At 43.3% G+C, this 19,964-nt stretch overlaps 1 protein-coding gene across 1 annotated transcript; it reads left to right on the top strand.

Annotated features, from left to right (window-relative positions):
* Positions 1-455: 455 nt before the first annotated feature.
* On the top strand, positions 456-15,568 carry LOC109685185 (uncharacterized). The gene is made up of 4 exons (XM_074054011.1): positions 456-595; positions 12,668-12,794; positions 12,972-13,032; positions 13,855-15,568. Exons 1-4 carry the CDS (start codon positions 593-595, stop codon positions 15,419-15,421), a joined length of 1,758 nt encoding a protein of 585 aa, XP_073910112.1. The 5' UTR covers positions 456-592; the 3' UTR covers positions 15,422-15,568.
* The last annotated feature ends 4,396 nt before the right edge of the window (positions 15,569-19,964 follow it).

The raw sequence follows: 19,964 nt of genomic DNA, 5'->3' as shown, positions 1-19,964 counted from the left end.
TTACTCCGCCTCTGCTCATGCTGGTGATGAACCCCAGGGCTTCACACACGCTAGGCAAGCGCTCTACCACTGAGCTACAACCCCACGGTCTGTGTCTGCAAACAAGGGTCACAATTCCATGAATGCCCTCGCTGCATTACGCCGAGCTCCTGGTCCCTGGAGTCCCTCAGATCCTCTTGCTCCAGTGTGGCCCGGTCTACGTGACCCTAGGGGTCGCACCATCTAGAAATTGAGCCTGGAATTCCCTGGCCTGTGTCCCCGCGTTCAGAAGCAGCTGCTGGTAGCCTTCAGTCTCTGATCCTCAGACCAGAACAAGTTTTGTTTAAACGCAAAAGTCTGAACAAGCGGCCCACTGACTCCAAGACATCCGCCAGCTGTCAATCAAACGAAAGAGGGCGGATCCCTCACCGTTACCTAGGAAAGTGGGCGTGGCCAGGTTACGCAAAAGCACGTCCTACGTCACTATACTCTCAGGCAGCGGTCTGCTGGCTGCCCTTAGTCGCCCTCTGCCGCCCGCAGGTGGCTGTGCTGTACCCTCAGTGGTACTGCGGGGACTGTGGGGAGGTCGCGGGGAGACCCCAAAGGCCGGAAGATGGTGAGTTTGGGGCAGCGCGTCCCGAGACCGGGGGCGGGGCTCTTGGAAACGGCCGTGGCAGCACCGCGCCGGGCGTCCCCGCGTCAGCCCCGGAGGCTGCGGCCGAGTCCGTCGGCGCCGCTCGGTCGGGCCGCGAGGTGGGGCTGGGCCGGCAGCCGGGACCCCGGCGTCCTGTCCCGGGCCTGCGCGGCGACCTGGGCCCGACCCGGAGCCCCGTGTGGGCGGCTGGGCGCCCGCAGCGCCGCGTCTCCCCGGACCGTGCGGGGACGGCGGGGTCGCGGGAGACGCGGCTGGGAGCTGTGGGGATCACTTCTTCACCCATCTTCCGAAGGTGTGGGAAGCACGATGTCAAATTTATGACCTTATCCTCCCTTCTAGAAAGCTCTTTCTCTCTAGGGCTGGTAATAAATTCCTAAATTTCCAGACCTTCCCATGCATTTCCGTACGACAGCTTCCCCTCTCCAACTCAGAACCTCGCTATTGCGCCTTGCCTTCTGGTGTATTTCAACCACACGCCCTATTTTAATAACTATTTTTCCACAGAGCCATGGATGGCTCTTCGTCAAAGATTCGTTTCTTGTTTGTGGAAATTTTACATGAGAGGAAAGCTCTTGTGTAAGAAATAAGCACTTGTATGAAATCCTTGAGCCTGTCTTCCTGGCATCTTTCCTGCGGACAGACATCTTGGGGAACTCCTTTTTTCAGTGCATGTAAAAATGTATGTAGTAAGTAGAGGTTGGAAGACAGTGTAAAATATTTCCAAAGAGGCTAAAAAGAGGTGAATCTCATAAAAAGTAAAATAGTCCAGGGCTAGGAATGTAGCTCAGTGGTAGTGTTTGCCTCACATGTACAAGACCTGGGTTCAATCGCCAGGAGTGCAAGGGGAAAAAAATCCAATGTTACACTGCATTTGTTAAAAATTATTTTTTGTTGCTATTGTTTTGGGGTCCGGGACATGGTCTAGAGTAGCCCAGGCTAGCCTGGAACTCCCAGTGCTCCTTTCTCAGCCTCCCAAGTGCTGAGATTACAAGGGAGGAGGTTTGTCATGCATGCATCACCAGCCCAGCTAGTGCATTTGTTAAAAATTCTTGGGCTGATGGAGTGGCTCAAGTGGTAGAGTGCCTGTCTAGTATTGGTGAAGCGCTGAGTTCAACAAAATGCAAAACAAAACCAAAAACAATTTCTTGTTTACTTTTGTTCTTCCCCAAAGTGTGTAATTTCTTAAAAGTGTTATTTTGTTTCATTTCATTTTTTTATTTCTTGAGTGCTGGAAATTGAACCTAGGGGTTGCATCTCTCAAGGTGTTAGAATCTTGCCCAGAGTTTGGGAATGTGACTGACCTTTTGTTTTTGTTTGTTTTTGAGGAGGATTTCACTGTGTAGCCCTAGCTGGCTTCACAGTCACTTAAACGCACCTGAATCCTCCTGCCTCAACCGCCTGGACCTGGGATACAGGAGTGGAAGGCCTATGTTTAACTTTTTCTTTTTTTTTCCATGGTACCGGAGTTTGAACTCAGGCCTCACATTTTCTAAGCAAGTGTTGAGCCATGCCTCCAGCCCTTTTTTGCTGATAGGGTCTTGTGCTTTTGTCTGGGGCCTCCCTGGGGCTGAGACCCTCCCACCTCTGTCTCCCAGGTAGCTAGGATACAGGTGTGTGATACTCCACCCAGCCTACACTTAACTTTGAAATGTAGGTTTTTCTTGTGAACTGTGGGGAAGTGGGCTGGGCTGCTTATATGAGTTGGTTTAAATTTTCTTTTTCTTTCCTTTGGATTCCTTTCTCTGTTGAATATTGTAACCTGTTAACTCTTTCCCTTACCACTCTGTTTAGTTTGGGGGGGGAGGAAGGGGGCTGAAAATGCAAGGTAATTGAGAGTAAGGCAAAAAGATCTGGAGCCAAATATAACTTTTGTTCATTTGAGGCAAGTAAACCTCAGATGTGAAATGGTGTCTTAAATTTGGCAGGTACATTTTTCTTCTTTTTTGGTGTGACTGAGATTTGAACTCAGAGCTTTGTGCTTGCAAAGCAGGCCACTCTGCCATTTGAGCCATACCTCCAGCTAATAACGTTTTACATTTTTAGAATATTTGGCTGGGGTGGGGGTGGGTGGGAGGGTGTAGTGGTGAGCAGTGCTAGGGATGGAACTCAGGGCATCACACATGCTAGGCAAGCCTCCACCAGAGCATCCTAAAACCAGTCTTTTGCACTTACAAATTGGCTGGGCAAAGTGGGACCATTCACACCTTACAGCCCTGCACTCCAGTTAGATTACTTAATATTTCCCGGTGTAAATTAAACAATGTCTTAGAGAGCTGAAAACCATTCTTTAAAACTATTTTATAAAGAGGTGATTATCCCACTGCTGCTTTTTTTGTTTGTTTTGGTTGGACTGGGGTTTGAGCTCAGGGCTTCTTGCTTGCAAAGCAGGCTCTCTACTGCTTGAGCCACACCTCCAGTCCCCCACTGCTTCTTTTAACAGCACAATTTGGCCTGTTCTTAAACACGGAAAGAGTGAATGGGGAAAAAAAAGAATGACTGGCACCTCCTAGTGGTTTACTACTGCTGTGGTCCCATCCACTAAGCTCCTGTACCCAATAATTATAGAAATTACTCAGAACCCCCAGTCAGCAACTAGGAAATATTCTGATATCACAAATTTGGCTAAGTCCTTTCTGTTCAGTGCCTTTTTCAACAGCCGCACTTTTCTCTCACCTTTGAGGAAATATAACACACCTTTACCTGGCTGCCCTCAGAGAACCTCAGCAGCCTTACTGTCACAGTCTTTGCAGGCAAGATTGGTCTACATAACCCTTTCTCCAGGGGCAGGTATGAGATGTTAGTGACATTCTTCTCCCAAGGCATTCATTTGGCATTCATTGAGTACAACCAAATTCTGAAAATAGGAGCTCATTCTCCTATCCATACCCTCCCTCAAAAAAAAAAAAAAGGCCATTGCTACATATGTAAGAGCTTCTGACACCTTGATTAAATTTTTTTTTAATTTGGCAGCATTAGGGTTTGAGCTCAGGGCCTCTCACTTGCTAGCCAGATGCTCTTATTGCTTGAGCCACTCCATCAGTCCTTTTTTTGGTTGGTTTTTTCAAGTGTTTTGAACAATTTGCCCGGGGCTAACTTTGAACCACCATCCTCCTGGTCTCTGCCTCTTGAGTAGCTAGGATTTCAGGCATGAGCCACCTGCATCTGACTACAATTCTTGAAAATCAGTTGTTAAAGGCCTGAGCAGTCTGTAACACCTGTGGGGAAGTAGGCCCCTCAGCATCTGCATCCTTTGATGTTCAGGAGGCAACATAGTCCTCATTTACAATTTTACTTCAGCCCATTTTTGCTGTAGCTTGCAAATGGGGCCTCCTCGGATGGACACCCTACTACTAGAGTCTAGACTGCTTAGTTGGCCTACAACAGGTACTCCAGTAGTATCTTCAGAACCCTTTCCCTGTAGAGGCTTCCTTCACTTCCTCTCACGCCTCCTGAAGTTACCCAGGATGGCCATCAGTTGTCCACAGTCTTCTGACTCAGGAAAATGCGCTCCTCAACCCCACACTGCATAGCAGCAGAGCTGCAGTTACAACAGCATCCTGGGCCTCTCTGAAAGTAGAGGCTCTCAAAGGCCTGGAGCTTACCTTCTGCCCAGCTGCCTGTCCCACCCTGGGTCTTATAATCAGCGCAGGTATGGAGATCTGACCATGTTGTGAAGCTAAACTGCACCTGTGGCGTATATTATTGCCTTTTCCATATGTTGCCCCTCCTCTCCTCACTTACCAAGTGACATGATGCTGAAAAGGACTCACTGCTCTTCCAGACCTCTTGGACACATGTGGGCTTTTTTTTTTTTTTTTTTTTTTTTTTTTTTTTTTTTGCTTTCAGTGCTGGGGATTTACCAAGGGCTGTGCACATGCTATGTAAGTACTGTACTTTGGAGCTGCCTCCCCTCATGTGGGGTGTCTGATTGAGTGGATAGTAATAGGAATTCTTACACTTTCTAGATGACATGACTGAGCTCGTGAAGAGTTGTTGCTGGTTTTTGGGGTTTTTTTGGGAGGGGTTCTTTTGGTTTCATTTGGGGTTTTTTTGGTGGTGTTAAGGTTTATACTGAGAGACTTGTACTTGCTAGGCAGGTGCTCTACCACTTGAGCCACACCTCTAGCCCTTTTTGCTTCAAATTATTTTTCAGATAAGGTCTTGCTTTTTACCCTGAGTACCCTGGGACTGAGATCCTCCCCTAAGCCTCCTATGTAGCTGAGATTACAGGCATGAGCCACCACACCCATTTTGATATTCCTAATAGAAGATGGAACTTTGGAGGGCTAGCACAACTAAACAAACATGAGACGGTCCTCTTAACACTGGCTGACAATTAGCCCTATTCGCACATTTCTATTAACTCTTGCTTGACTTATCTAAGAACTGTCCCTTAGTGTGAAAGAATCCTGGGACTCTCGTGCATCACAGGAACTAAAATATGTAAATCAAGGAGATGTCTCTGAGCCCACAATAAAAGGCCTCACTGCTTATCCAAGCTGGAGATGCAGACAGTACTGCTAATAACTAAGGCATTCTTTTCAGTTCTGCTGGGCTCTTAACAAGGCATTCCATGGAACATTCACCTGCCTTACTGGTTTCAGGCTCATACAGCACCTTAGTGGCTCTCGCAAATAAGTTCAAGTCAATTAAATGAAAGATGGCATATTTCAGTTGTCCTTAGTTGTAAGAGATAGGTTAGGTTGTAATGAGTCTTTTTTTGTGGGGGGGAACATGGCTGGGAATCAAACTCAGGGTCTCACACATGCTAAGCAGGTGTTCTACCACTGAGCTACAACCCAGGCTTTATATCTTTAGATCAGCTTAAGGTTTATAGAAAAATAGGTCAGGAAATGAAAGCTCCTACATGACCCTTCTGCTTTCACACAGTTGACCCTATCTTATATCTTGTGTTACCTTTGTTACAACAGATGTACCAATATTAATGCATTAAATCACATAATTCATTAGGGTGACCCTTACACAGACAGGGGGTTTAGCACATATATAGTGATGTGTCTGTCATTTCTGTGGCATCTAAGAGAAATTTCATTGTGCTAAAAAAATTCCAGTGCTCCACCTATCCCTCTGCCCATCTCACTCACAATATCTTGACATCCAAATATATTTTTACTGTCTCAGGGTGGTGTCTTTTCCAGAATGGCATGCACATGTAGCTTTTTTTTTTCAGTGAAGGGCAAGTGCTCTTCACTGAACTATATCCCCAGCCCTAGTGTGTAGCCTTTTCAAGTTGACCTCCTTCACTTAGCAATGGACTTGGAAGGTTCCTCCATGTCTCCATGGCTTGGCTCCTGATTTTTTTTTTAATCACTGTACAGTATTTCATCCTATGAACATACCCAGATCATTTACCTATTTGTCTGCTACAAGATATCTAGGTTGGCCTTTAAATTTCTGCTAAACCTCATATAAATACTCATGTACAAAGTTTTGCCTAACAGTAGTTTTCAAATCATTTGGGCAGATAGGCCCATAATTGCAGGATCCTATGGAAAGAGTGCTTCAATTTGTGAGAAACTGCTTGTCTTCCAAAGCAGACATGCCATTTTCCATTCCAGCTAGCCAGGAACACGGATCCCTGTGGCCCTGCATCTTTGCCGCCATTTGCTTTGCTCAGATCTGAATTTTGGCCATACTAATGAGTGTGTAGTGATATTTGCAACTCCATAATAGCAGAGGATGTTGTGCATCTTTTTATGTGCTTATTTGCCGTGTACCTTTGTGAGATTTGTGTTCACGTCTTTTGCTCATTTTCTTTTTGGTTTTTTTGTTTTTTTTTTTTTTTTTTGGAGGTACTGGAGTTTGAACTAGGCAGGAGCTTTTACCACTTGAGCCACTCTGCCAGCCCTTCTTTTGTGATGGTTTTTTCAAGATAGGGTCTCACCAACTATTTAAATTTTGGGCTGGGTTTGAACCACAATTCTCCTGATCGCTGCCTCCTCAGTAGCTGGGATTACAGGTGTGAGCCACCGGCACTCAGCTTGCTCATTTTTTTTTTTTTATCTTGAAGAAACTATTATTCTTTCTTTAAAGGGATCTAGTCAATTAACAGGTTTTTATTGGCAGTACTATGCGTTGAACTCAGGAACTCATACTTGCTAGGCTGCACTTGACCTCTTGAGCCACTCCACTAGCCCTTTTAGTGTTGGTTATTTTTGATGCAGGGCTTGCTTTACAGCTTGCTCATTTTTAATTGGACTGTCTTTTTTCATTGTTGTTTTATTGATTTATTTTGATTTTAGGTTCTGGGGATGGTACCCAGGGCCTCCTTGATGCTAAGCACATGCTCTACCACTAAGCTATATGCCCCTTATATGCTTTTATTGAACATTTTGCCTGGCTCTGTTTTTCTCCTCTCTTAGCAATAAAAATGATGTATTTTTATTTTGTTGTGGTTGTCATTAAGTTTTCAGTATACATTTACTATGAACCCAAATTCCCTTTCAAGCAACAGTGTACAACCTACAGAACAAAGTGTCTTCAGTTCCTCTTTGCCCCTTGTAATATTCCTGCCATTTATTTTCCTTATCATAATTTGTAGTTAACATATACATTACTGCTGTTATGATTTTGAACAACTAATGTTTATGAACCTAAGAATAAGAAAAATGGGCTGGGAGCATGGCTCAAATGCAAAGTCCTGAGTTTAAGCTCCAGTACTGCCAAAAAAAAAAAAGAGTAAGGAAAACAGGTTGGGGTGTAGCTCAGTAGTAGAGCACTTACCTGATATGCTTAGGACTCACACCCAGCACCACAAAGAACTAATAAACTGGACATGGTGGTGCACACCTGTAATCGAAGCATTCAGGAGACTGAAGCAAGAAGATAGACCCTGTCTCACACAAAAAAAGAAGAAAAACAAATCGTTTTACCTGAATTTGTTCTTTCAACACTCCATCGTTATCATTTACTTTCTTTCTAATGAATTTTTTTTAACATTTCTCACAAAGCAGGTGTACTGGTGAAAAGGCCTTTCAATTTTTGTTTGTTTCAGAGAGTCTTTCCTTCTCCATCTTCCCCCGCCACCGCCACCCAGTACTGGGGGTTTGAACTCAGGGCTTTGAGCTTGGTAGGCAGGTGCTCTCTACTACTTGAGCCACGTTGCCAGCTCTTTTTTCCATGTTGGGTATTTTTGAGATGGGATCTCTAATTATTTGCCTGGTCTGGCCTCAAACCCCGATCCTCCTGATCTCTGCATGATCCACTGGTGCCTAGCCACCCAGCCCTTTTGCCTTGTTTATTTTTTAGGTAAGGGCCTGTGTTTTTGCCTGGGCCAGTCTGGACTGAGATCCTCCTACTTACACTTCCTGCATAGCTGTGATGACTGGTACATGCCACCTTGCCTGGCATTTTTTGTTGAGGTGGGATCTAGCTAACTTTTTGTTCAGGCTGACCTCAAACTATGAGCCTCTTGTTTTCTGCCTCCCAAATAGCTAGGATTACAGGTGTGAGCCACCATGCCTGGCTTTTTTTTTTTTTAATGTTGGAATGCTGATAAACTTTCTACAAGAAGATAAGTAAACCTGGGTTCTTCTTTGATGGGAGTAGGCATTCCACATAAGCCCTGATCCTTGTGGTTACCTCTCACCCTAGTACAACCCTGCCCTCAATTAAAAAAAAAAAAACTTCACTCCTTTCCTTGAGCTCTCAAGACATTTCATACTAGCCCTGGCCTCCCCAAAGACCTTACTTACAAAACTAATAAACACGTCCATACCATATTGGAACATGTGTATGTCATCAGTTCCTTAAGTGAGGATCCACCTGCCTCTGCAGGTTACTAGCACAATTATAGGCCTTTTTTTTTTCTGGTACTGGCATTTGAACTCAGGGCCTTACACTTGCTCAGCAGGTACTCTACCATTGAGCCACTCCATCAGGCCCCATCACAATTATAGAAAAGGTAAGCGGAGGTACATATTGCACTGCACTTTGCTTAACTGTTCTGTTGATGAATCCTCCATGTTTTCATATCAGTACATGCCACCCTTTCTTTTTAAAAGATACACATGGGAGCTGAGGATGTAACTCAGTGATAGAGTGATTGTCTAGCCATGTGCAAGGCCTGAGGTCAATCTCCAGCACCACAAAAATAATAAAAAAGACAAACATGATGGTTTATATAACCATTTTTATCTAACTAGACACCTACTTTGTTTACAGTTTTTGCTGCCAAAACTGAATTAAATCACACATTGCATGGAGGGGGGAGATAAGAGTAATAGAGGGGGTGAGTTTGATCAAAGTACATTAGTATGCATGTACAGAAATATCACAATAAAGCCCCTTTGTACAATTAATGTATGCTAATAAAAAAGTCAAAATCATTTTTTTAAAAAAAGATGCATTGCCACATAATGACGAACAAACATACAAATTACACAAATTCTTTGGAGTTTTTTGTTGTCATTGCTGGGAATGAAATCCAGAGCCTTCTGCATGCTAGGCAAGTGTTGTACCACTGAGCAGCATCCACAGCCCCCGAAATTATACTTAAAATACTTTTTTGGTGGTTTTGTACCCCAGTGTGTTTTCCACATGCTAATTAATGTCTGATCCTACAGGTCATCTATTCACTCATCCATTCTAGTTATCATGGTCTTTGGGCTTTTTCATATTTATTTTTTGCTTTGTGAAAAACAGGGCTCTTATTTTTGTTTTGGTCTCCAAGCGCAAATGCATAATGAATTCTCTGAAAACTGTATTTTAAATTTCTGGTCCAATCAGGTGCAACGACTCACGCTTGTAATCCTAGCTACTCGGAAGGTGGAGATTTGGAGGATTGGGGTACCAGAAAAAGTTTGCAAGACCTCCCCTCAACCAGTGAGACCTGGGCATGGTGGCACGTGCCTGTCATCCCAGCTACTTGGGAAGTGTAAAGAGGAGGATCTTGGTCCAGGCCAGCCTGGGCAGAAACCCAAGACCCTATTCAAAATAACTAAAACAAAAGGGCTGGGGGTGCGGCTCAGGTGGTACAGCACCTACCTAGCAAGTGTGAGGCCCTGAGATCAAACCCCAGTACCCACCCCCCCTAAAAAAAATAATAATGCTGGACAATGTTCTAATCTAAATTTGTAGGAAAAGGGAGTGGAGCATTCTAGCTCACCCACCATTTGTACATGAGCTTTTCTATACTCATCAACGCTGGGATTATCTGATTAAGTTTTTGTTATTCCCATCAATATGAGTTGTTGGCATTTTATTTAATAATTTCCTCACAGAAATGAACCCCTTTTTTGTTTTGTTTGGCAATACTGGGGTCTTAACTCAGGGCCTCATGCTTGCTAGGCAGGTGCCCTACCATTTGAGCCACTCCACCAGCCCTTTTTTGTGATGGATATTTTCGAGATAAGGTCTCTCAAACTATTTGCTCCGACTGGCCTCAAACCTCAATCCTCCTGATCTCTGCCTCCTGAGTAGCTAGGATTACAGGTGTGAGCAACTGGTACCCAACTCCTTCTCATTTTTTCTTTTTTGCAGTATTGGGGTTTGAATTCAAGGACTTGTGCTTGGTAGACAGGTGCCACTCCCTCCCCCCAGTCATTTTCATCTGTGATGTACATGAGTGCAAGGAAGTGAAACTGGGAAACCAGCCTCTAGAATGTCTGGTCAGCAGCTCTGGTGTCCAGTCCTGGGCTGGGAGAAAGGGGATTTCATGTTATTTTGGAGGACAGCACCACTGAACCTTATGTATTTCGTAATCATGGGCACACTCACCTGACCATTGTAGACATCAGAGAAGTCCTGTACAGAGTGATACTAACCTGTCCCTTAAGGTCAGCAAGGCCCATATTATACTGTTCAGGGTCTGCCAGAAGTGTTGTGACATCTTGTCTCAGAGGATGTGTGCTCACAGTGTGGAAACAGCTCTGAGTTTCGAAACTACAGGGATTTTGTGGAGGTCTTAGGTTCTTCCTTGTGCCTGACCACTATCTTCCCAGTAACTTCCTAGAAATGAAATGGCTCTAATATTAAACAAACAAGTTGGAGTTAATGCTTCTCTAAAAGAACATTCCTCCACACCCCTTTCCCCCCAGTGGAACTGGAGTTTGAACTGGGCTTTGCACTTGCAAAGCAGGTGCTCAACCACCTGAGCTACACTGCTGTCCATTTTGATCAGGTTACTTTGGAGATGGGGTCTGTGGAACTGTTTGCCTGGGCTGGACTCGAACTTCTATCCTCCCAAGTAGCCAGCCTCCCAAGTAGCTAGAATTACAGGAATGAGCCACTGGCACCCACCTGAAAGGACATTTTCAAAATAGACATGGTAGTGCATGTCTGTAATACCACCACTCAGGATGGTGAAGCAGAACCATCTCAAGTTCGAGGCCAGCCTGGGCTATATGATCTTCATTTACCCAGCAGAACCTCAGTACCTCTAATTCCTCAAGAACCTCAGGACAATATGGTCATTGCGAGAATTAACTAAAGTCGGGTCTTTTCTGTCAAAGGGGTTAATGTATAGTATATTATCATTGTATACATGTCAGCTTAACTTCCCCCACATTGTTGCCTACATGCCTTGTAAATTCCTGTTTTAAACAAAGGGCTGTTCTTAGCTGAGCAAGTTCCTATTATCTCCAGGTGCCCTAGTTTCAAAAACTGGTTGCTTAAGGCAATCGTTGTTCAAGAAAATCTTTGTTCTCCCTGCCCCAAGGTCCCTTGCTCCATGTGCCCCCTTTTCAAATTAGGCAATCGTGAAGATTGTGAACCCGAAACCCTTTCAATCAGGGTGAGGGCAGATTTGCACTAGAGATAAAACCTGGGTGGACTTCTTGCTCAGTGTGCTTGCCAACCAGACTCTTTTGTCTGTGGCACACCCTTCTGCAGAAGTAAATTTTGCCTTGCCTATTGACTTCTGAGTTGTGTCATCTCTCTCATGACACCCCAGTATCCCAAATTCATTTCTAACAACAGTCAGCTAAATGTCTTTACAGTTGAATATTCTGACTTCTTGTGTATAACAATGGGAACTGAAGAAAAAGCTTGCAGATCCTCACTAAAAACTCACTCTGCTTTGACCATTGGTTTAGAGTGTGTTGGCTTTTATGCCCAATAAGAAATGAGATCTGGATGTGTCGCACACACCTGTAATCCCAGCATTTGAGAGGCAGAGGTAGGAGTTCCAAGCCACCTTGGGCTATTAGACGCTGTCTCAAAAAAATAAAAGAAAGAAAGAAATGAAAGTTTTTCCCACAAAAAAATTGATAAAAAGAATTTCACTTCTCCACATTGAAATAGATGCTACCATTAGAGACCAATAAGACTTGCAGTGATAGCCAGGTGTGATGGCACATACCTGTGCCATCTTAGGAGGCTGAGGCAGGAGTATCTCAAGTTCAAAGCCAGTGTGGGCTACATAGTGAGACTTTTTTTTGTTTTGTTTTCCTTTTTTTCTTTTGTCAGTACTGGGGGTTGAACTCAGGGCCTCTTGGTTGTCAGGCAAGGACTGTACTTCTTAAGCAGTGTCCCCAGCCCTTTTATCTATTTTTCATATAGGGTCTCACTTTTGCCCATGAATGGCCTCAGACCACCATCCTCCTACCTCCATATCCCACATAGCTGAGATTGTAGGTATGTGCTACCACACCAGCTTGTTTTGGCCAAGGCTGGCCTTGAACCACAGATCTCCTATCTGCCTCAGGCATGCATCACCATGCCTGGCCTAACACCTTGTCTTTTCTTTTTTCTTTTTGATGGTACTGGGATTTGAACTCAGAGCTTGCTAGGCAGATTGTGTACCACTTGAGCCATACCTCTAGGCCAAGACCTCATCTGTAAAAAAAAAAAATTTTTTTTTTGCAGTGATCATAATAAAAAATAGTGTAAGTCCATGTCTAGCAGGTGCTGTTCAACTTGTAAAAGTCAATATGGACAAAGAAACTTCCAACAACCAATACATAACAATAAACATTTGGAGATCCCAGAAACATATGTGAACTTAGGAATTTGAGTATGGATTCCCCATCTCTGGTGATCTCACTCCCTCTGTACACGTGTGGAATGTTTTAGGACCCAGTGGCCTTTGAGGACGTGTCTGTGAATTTTACCCAGGAGGAGTGGGCTCTGCTGTACCCTTCCCAGAAGAGACTCTACCGAGATGTCATGCGGGAAACCTTCAGGAACCTGACCTCTGTAGGTAAGGGGACATCATTCCTTCACATGCTTCCTGCCCTTCCTCACTGTCCCAAGATTTAGAATGTGAAAAGTAGATACCTTGGTAAATAAATCAGGCATGATCATTGTGGACCTAGGATCTAAGAATGTGTCTGTAATTTCTAACAATTTATAATGATTTTCTGGGTCTACATTTTAGGAAATAAATGGGAAGACCAGAACATTACAGATCAGCACAAAATTCAGGGAACAGATCTAAGGTGAGTCATCTACACTAGAGAAATCAGTATCCTTTGAAAGAATCTTCCTATATATTTTAGTTGAAAATTACTATGAAATCTTAAAAGCAAAAAACCAAAACAAACCTACACTTAAATTTGCTTCCTCTTAGAAAATTTTCACCAAAAATGTTGTAAATGATACAGATTGTCAACATTTGAAAATATTTTACTTAGAAACAGCATTCAGAAACCCCATTTATGAACATCAGTTTCTATTGATGTTGTTGTTTGGGGTTTTTGTTTGTGTGTTTGCTGATAGTACTGGGATTTGAAGCCAAGGCCTCATGCTTGCTAGATAAGCGCTCTACCACTTGAACCATTCCCCCAGTTCTGTTTGCTTGTTTGTTTAAAAGCAGGCTCTCTAGCCAGGTACAGTGGCTCACTCCTGTAATCTTAGGTAGTTGGTAGGCAGAAATCAGGAGGATCACCATCCGAGGAATGCAGTGTGTTGGCATGCACTTGTCATTCCAGCTAGGTGGGAAGTGTAAATAGGAGTATCACTGTCCAAGCCAGCCTGGTATAAATGCCTAGAGCAAAAAGGGCTGGAGGTATCATTCAAGTGGTAGAGAACCAGCCTGGCAAGCTCAGGGTCCTGAGTTCAAACCCCAGTAATAAAAAAAAAAAAATCTTACTATGTAGCCCAGTCTGGCCTGGAACTCACAATCCTCCTGCTTCAGCCTCCCAAGTGCTGGGATTACAGGTGGTGCATCACTACATCCTGGCTATAAAAATATTCTAATACTTGTTAATAAGCATATAATACTTAAAGTCATTATCAATGTGCTTCTAATTTTTTTACAGAAGTTATATGATACAGAGGTTTGGTGAAAATAAAGAAGGTGGTCAGTGTGGAGATACCGTCAACCAGATGCCTGGACTCAGTGTGACCAAGAGAACTACTGGAGTGAAACCATATGAATGTAGTGTGTGTGGAAAAGTCTTCATGCTTCATTCATCCCTTACTAGGCACATCAAATCTCACCCTGGACATGAACTTGATGGGTTTAAGTATGGAGAGAAGCCATATAAATGTAAGGAATGTGGGAGCACCTTCAGTTACCTCAAATCCTTTCAGAGACATGAAAGGACTCACACTGGGGAAAACCCCTATAAGTGTAAACAGTGTGGGAAGACCTTCATCTATCACCAGCCCTTTCAGACACATGAACGGACACACACCGGAGAGAAACCTTATCAGTGTAAGCATTGTGGTAAAGCTCTCAGTTCTCCCAGTTCTCTTCGAATTCATGAAAGGATTCACACTGGAGAGAAGCCCTATGAGTGTAAGAAATGTGGAAAAGCTTTCAGTTGTCCCAGTTCTATTCAAATCCATGAAAGAACGCACACTGGAGAGAAACCCTATAAATGTAAGGAGTGTGGAAAGGCCTTCATTTCCCGCACGAGTGTTCAGACACACATGGTAACACACAATGGAGAGAGACCTTACAAATGTAAGGAATGTGGGAAGGCGTTCATTCGTCCCAGTTTCCTGCGAGTACATGAACGAATTCATACTGGAGAGAAACCCTATGAATGTAAACAGTGCGGTAAAGCCTTTAGATGCTCCACTTCCGTTCAAATTCATGAAAGAACTCACACTGGTGAGAAACCCTATAAATGTAAGGAGTGTGGGAAAGCCTTCAGTGCTCGACCAGCCTTTCGGGTACACACAAGAGTGCACACTGGAGAGAAACCCTATAAGTGCAGAGAATGTGGGAAAGCCTTCAGTCGTCTCAGTTACTGTCGGGTACATGAAAGGACTCACACTGGAGAAAAACCCTATGAATGTAAAAAATGTGGGAAGACTTTCAATTACCCTCTAGACTTGCAAATACATGAAAGAAATCACACTGGGGAAAAACCCTACGAATGTAAGGAATGTGCAAAAGCCTTCATTTCTCTCGAAAATTTTCGAAGACACATGATAACGCACACTGGGGACGGACCTTACAAATGTAGGGAATGTGGGAAGGCCTTCATTTTTCTCAGTGCATTTCGAACACATGAAAGAACTCACACAGGAGAAAAACCATATGAATGTAAACACTGTGGCAAGGCCTTTAGTTGTTCTAGTTACGTTCAGATCCATGAAAGAACCCACACTGGAGAGAAGCCCTATGAGTGTAAGGAGTGCGGCAAAGCCTTCATTTATCCCACAAGTTTTCAGGGACACATGAGAATGCACACCGGAGAGAAGCCCTATAAATGCAAAGAATGTGGGAAAGCCTTCAGTCTCCGCAGCTCCTTTCAAAGACATGAAAGAACACACAGTGGAGAGAAGCTTTTTCAATGTAAGCAATGTGGGAAAGCCTTCACTTTGTCCACATCCTTAAATAAACACGTGAAATTGCACACTAGACAGAAATAGTGAACGTGAGGAGGTGGAGACATTTTCAATTTTAACACTTACTTTCAGTCATGAAAATTGCCATTGTGGAGAATTCCTATAAATGTAAGTAATGTAGGAAGCTAGGTGCAAGGTAACTTGTGTAAGATGGGCCAGAAAAATGAAACTGTAAAAGAAACATTATAAAAGCTAAATGTACATTTTTGTCATTGCTTCCTTCTTAAAGTGCATCTCTAGACACTCAATTTCCACTTCTTCTGCAGAGAAGCTTTTAAGTGGAGGTGTGGCTAAAGTAGTAGAGCACCTGCTTTGCAAGTGTGAAGCCCTGAGTTCAAACTCTAGTCCCACCAAAATAAACAAATAAGAAGCTTTGAAGTGAGATGGTTCTGTAATTGTTCCCCCCTTTAAGCAATAGTCCAAAAGTGTTTGCTAACATTTATTCATTAAATCAATTAATAAAATTTTATATTTCTAGTTTGAATTTTGTTGGATTCATGGGTGAATTGAAATATAATTATTTTATTTACTTTTTTTTTGGTGGTAGTACTGGAGTTTGAACTCAAGGCCTTGCACTTGCTACACAGGCACCCTATCAGTTGAGCCATGTCCCTAGCCAAAAACGTTAATTCTTATATACCTTTAGATTTGAGAGTGTTTGGAATTTTCTTGGCAGCACTGGATTTAGAACTCAGAGCCTCACACTTGCTAGGCAGGTGCTCTTACTGCTTGAGCCACTCCACCAGCCCTTTTTTGTGATAGGTTTTTCAAGATAGGGGCTATTTGCCCAGGACTAGCTCTGAACCTCAATCTTGATCTCTGCCTCTTGAGTAGTTAGGATTACAGGCGTGAGCCACTGGTTGGTGTTCGGCAAAAATTTTGTTTTGTTTTGCGGTGCTGGGCGTCAGATCCAGGACCTCTCGCAGGCAAGTGATCTACCACTGAGCCACACCTCAGACAGAATCAATAAGGTCTTGTTCTGTTTGTGCAGCACAGGGGATCAAATCCAGGGCTTCACACATCTTAGGCAAGCTCTCTACTAGAGAGATGCATCACCAGCTTTCACAAGTGAATTTTTATATAGTGTTTTTTAATTGTTCACCAAGTAAGAGTAACTGAAAAAAAATGATGCTTTGATAATTGTTGGAATTTTCCTTCTGACTGCATGAGGAAAGTACTGCATATCTCTTTTTTTTGGGGGGGGAGGATAATTTGTTTGGCAGGGTTTTTTTTTTTTTTTTTAAAGACAGGATCTCACTATGTAGCCCAGGCTGGCCTCAAACTCCTGATCCTCCTGTCTCCTAGGATTGCAGATGACCATTACTGTGCCCGGCCTGCATCTCTCTTTATCAAATATATTCATGCTACCTTTGCTTTAGAATGACTTCTCTTTTTTTAACAATAGCTTCATCCTACTTTCCTAATTACTAAATGTCTGCTATAAATTTGTAAGTATGAAAAGTTTGTCAGACAATCTCATGAATTTTTTGGAGGGTTACAAACTCAAGACCTCATGCTTGCTAGGCAGGCGCTCTACCATTTGAGCCACTCCACCAGCCCTTTTTGTGTTTTTGAGATAGGGTCTTTTGACCTGTTTGCCCAGGCTGGCTTTGAACCTCAATCCTCCTGATCTTTGCTTCTTAAGTAGCTAGGATTATAGGCATGAGCCACAGGCACCAGCTCATAAATTATTTTTACTTTCTGCCCTTTGTTCCTTGTCATCCCTCCTGGATAGAATTTGGGTAATAGACTTTGAATTAAGAAGACATACGTGGTAGGACAATAAAATCAAGAATTGGGAGGCTGGGGGAGTAATAACTCAAGTGGTAGAGTCCTGCCTACTAAGCACAAAGTCCTGAGTTCAAACCCCACTACCACCAAAAATATATTTTTTATTGTATTAATTTTTTTTCAAATATTTTCTATACAAATACTGTCTTTTTCCATTTCCTGCAAGGGTATATTAAAATATGCCATTGCATAGTCAGGCACAAGTGGCTCAAGCCTGCAGTCCTAGACCTAGGACTTAATATTTGTGGTTTCACCAGGCGCTGGCAGCTCACATCTATAGTCCTAGCTACTCAGGAGGCAGAGATCAGGAGGATCGTGGTTCGAAGCCAGCCTGGGCAAATAGTTCTCAAGACCCGATCTCGAAATAACCCATCACAAAAAAGGGCTGCTGGAGTCACTCAAGGTATAGGCCCTGAGTTCAAGCCCCAGTACTGCAAAAAACAAAAAAACAAAATACCATTGCATTTATGGATAGTCAGACTAATATTGTAATTTTGTGAAGCTAATCATGCATTCTCACTCAGCATTAGCAGCACATACAATCTCAGTTATTTACCTCACACAACACATTTTTCACGTAACTCATTTTCCTTGCATTCATGATACCAAAATCTTAAGCTATGGTTTTTGTCTGTGCCCTGTTCCCAAAGATCACCAAGGTCACTCCTGAAGCCAAAGTTAAGGATACACAAGTTATAATAATAGTATGCAAAAGCATAAATAAATGAGATTATCAGCAAAAAGGTACACAATAGCACATCTTGCAGAATTTTGGGCTTGCACTAGGTGATTTGATTGTTATTCAAGGAAGCAAACAGGGCCAGGTGCATGGCTCAGGTGGTAAAGCACTTGCCTAGCCTGCTCAAGACCCTAAGATCAAACACCAGTACTGTTTAAACAACAACAACAAAAAAAGCAAAACATTTCTTCAACTGAGAAAAGGATTCTGGATTTTGTCATTCAGCAAAAACAAGTGGAGTTAAAGCTTAGCTCATCTGTAATCCCACCTACTCAGGAGGGAGAGATCAGGAGGATTGAGGTTCAAGCCCAGCCCAAGCAAACAGTTCTCTAGACTCCATTTCAACCATAAAAGCTGGGTGTGGTGGCACATGCCTGTCACCCCAGCTATGCAAGAAGCATAAATAGGATCCAGGAGGATCATGGTCTAGGCCCCAATCCCAAAAATAACTAAACCAACAAGGGCTAGAGGTGTGTCTCAAGTGATAGAGCACCTGCCTAGCATTTGCAAGACCCTAAACTCAAACCCCAGTACCATCAAAAAACAGTGGTGTAAACCTTTTCATAAGAAGTGCCTTCAGTCATTAGTGATGAGAGGGAAGAAATTTAGGTTATTTTTATGTCTTATGCTTTTTTCTCTTACAAATGGAACACTGGTTTTTGTCTTTGTTTTTTTGGGGTGAGCACTGGGTTTTGAACTCAGGACCTTAGGTGATCTACAGCATGAGCTACTCCACCAGCCCTTTTTTGTGATGAGTTTTTTTGAGATAGGGTCTTGCAAGCTATTTGCCTGGGTTGGCTTTGAACCACAATCCTCCTGATCTCTGCTTCCTGAGTAGCTAGGATTACAGGCATAAGCCACTGGCACATGGCCTGTTTTTGTCTTGATCTTCATGATCACCAACTCTGTCAGGTGATAGGGGTGTGTGACATCTGTGTTATTTGCCATTATCATTGTGATATCATTCCCAACGACTAACAAAATAAGTGCATGTTAAACTGGAATTTCTCCCATTTGGGGAAAGGTTCTGATCATCAGTATTGTGCTAGCCTGTCATGGATCTTTGATATGAGTAACATATCTATGCATAGGTTCCATGATTTCCCAGTTGAAACATCAAAAAGACCTAAGAAGTCCAGGCATGGTGGCACATACCTGGAATCCCAGCATTTGGGGGGCTAAGGCAGGAGAATCATGTGTCCAAGGCCACCCCAGGAGGACATAGGAAATCCCAGGCCAGCTTGGGCTACATAGTAAGACCCTGTCCCAAAAAAGAAAAAAAAAGCTAGCAGCTCACACCTTGAAGCACTACTTGGGAGGCTAACATTGGGAGGATCTCAGTTGGGGCCAGCCCAGGCAAATAGTTAACCACATTCCAACTCCAAAATAACCATAGCAAAATGGGACTAAAAGTCAAACCCCAGGACCACCAAAATATAAATAATAAACTATCCCTGACCAAATGCTAATGAGGTCACCCGGGGTGAGTCCCTAGTTAGCTTTAGAATAGGGACTAGTAGCCAGAACAGCGTGTGATGAGAGGATTCTAGTTTTCAGCTCTACCCCAAACCTCCATGAAGAAGAGAGAGGCTGGAGGTTGAGTTAATTACCAATGGCCAATGATTTAGTCAACCACGCCCGTAATGGAATCTACATAGAAACCCCCACAGGGGTTCGGAGAGCACTCCAGAACCCAGAGGGAGAGGTAGGAACAGTTTGAGGTAGGTACTACACCTGCTCCTGTAGTCACTTAATGGGTTAACTTGTCCTTTGCAAACTTGCTTTTTGTGGTGTTGTATTGAGCTTTGCCTGACATTCTAAATTCTAAAGGATTAAGATATTAATTCCTCAATAATGAAGATATTAATTAACTGCTATAGTCAGCTCTTCCAGGAAAAAGAAGAAAAACACTGTAGCCCTGAACAGACATTCAAAGAGGATGCCATGTGAAGATGCAGGAGAGATCTTTGGTACAAGTCAAAGAACAGTGAAGATGACCAGGAAACCATAGTATGGCGGCTAGGAGAGAGGCATGGA

This window comes from Castor canadensis, chromosome 14, assembly GCF_047511655.1.
Source record: "Castor canadensis chromosome 14, mCasCan1.hap1v2, whole genome shotgun sequence".
Classification (NCBI taxonomy): Eukaryota; Metazoa; Chordata; class Mammalia; order Rodentia; family Castoridae; genus Castor; species Castor canadensis.
Note: the sequence above shows the minus strand (reverse complement) of the source record. Positions and strands in the feature narration are given on the sequence as shown.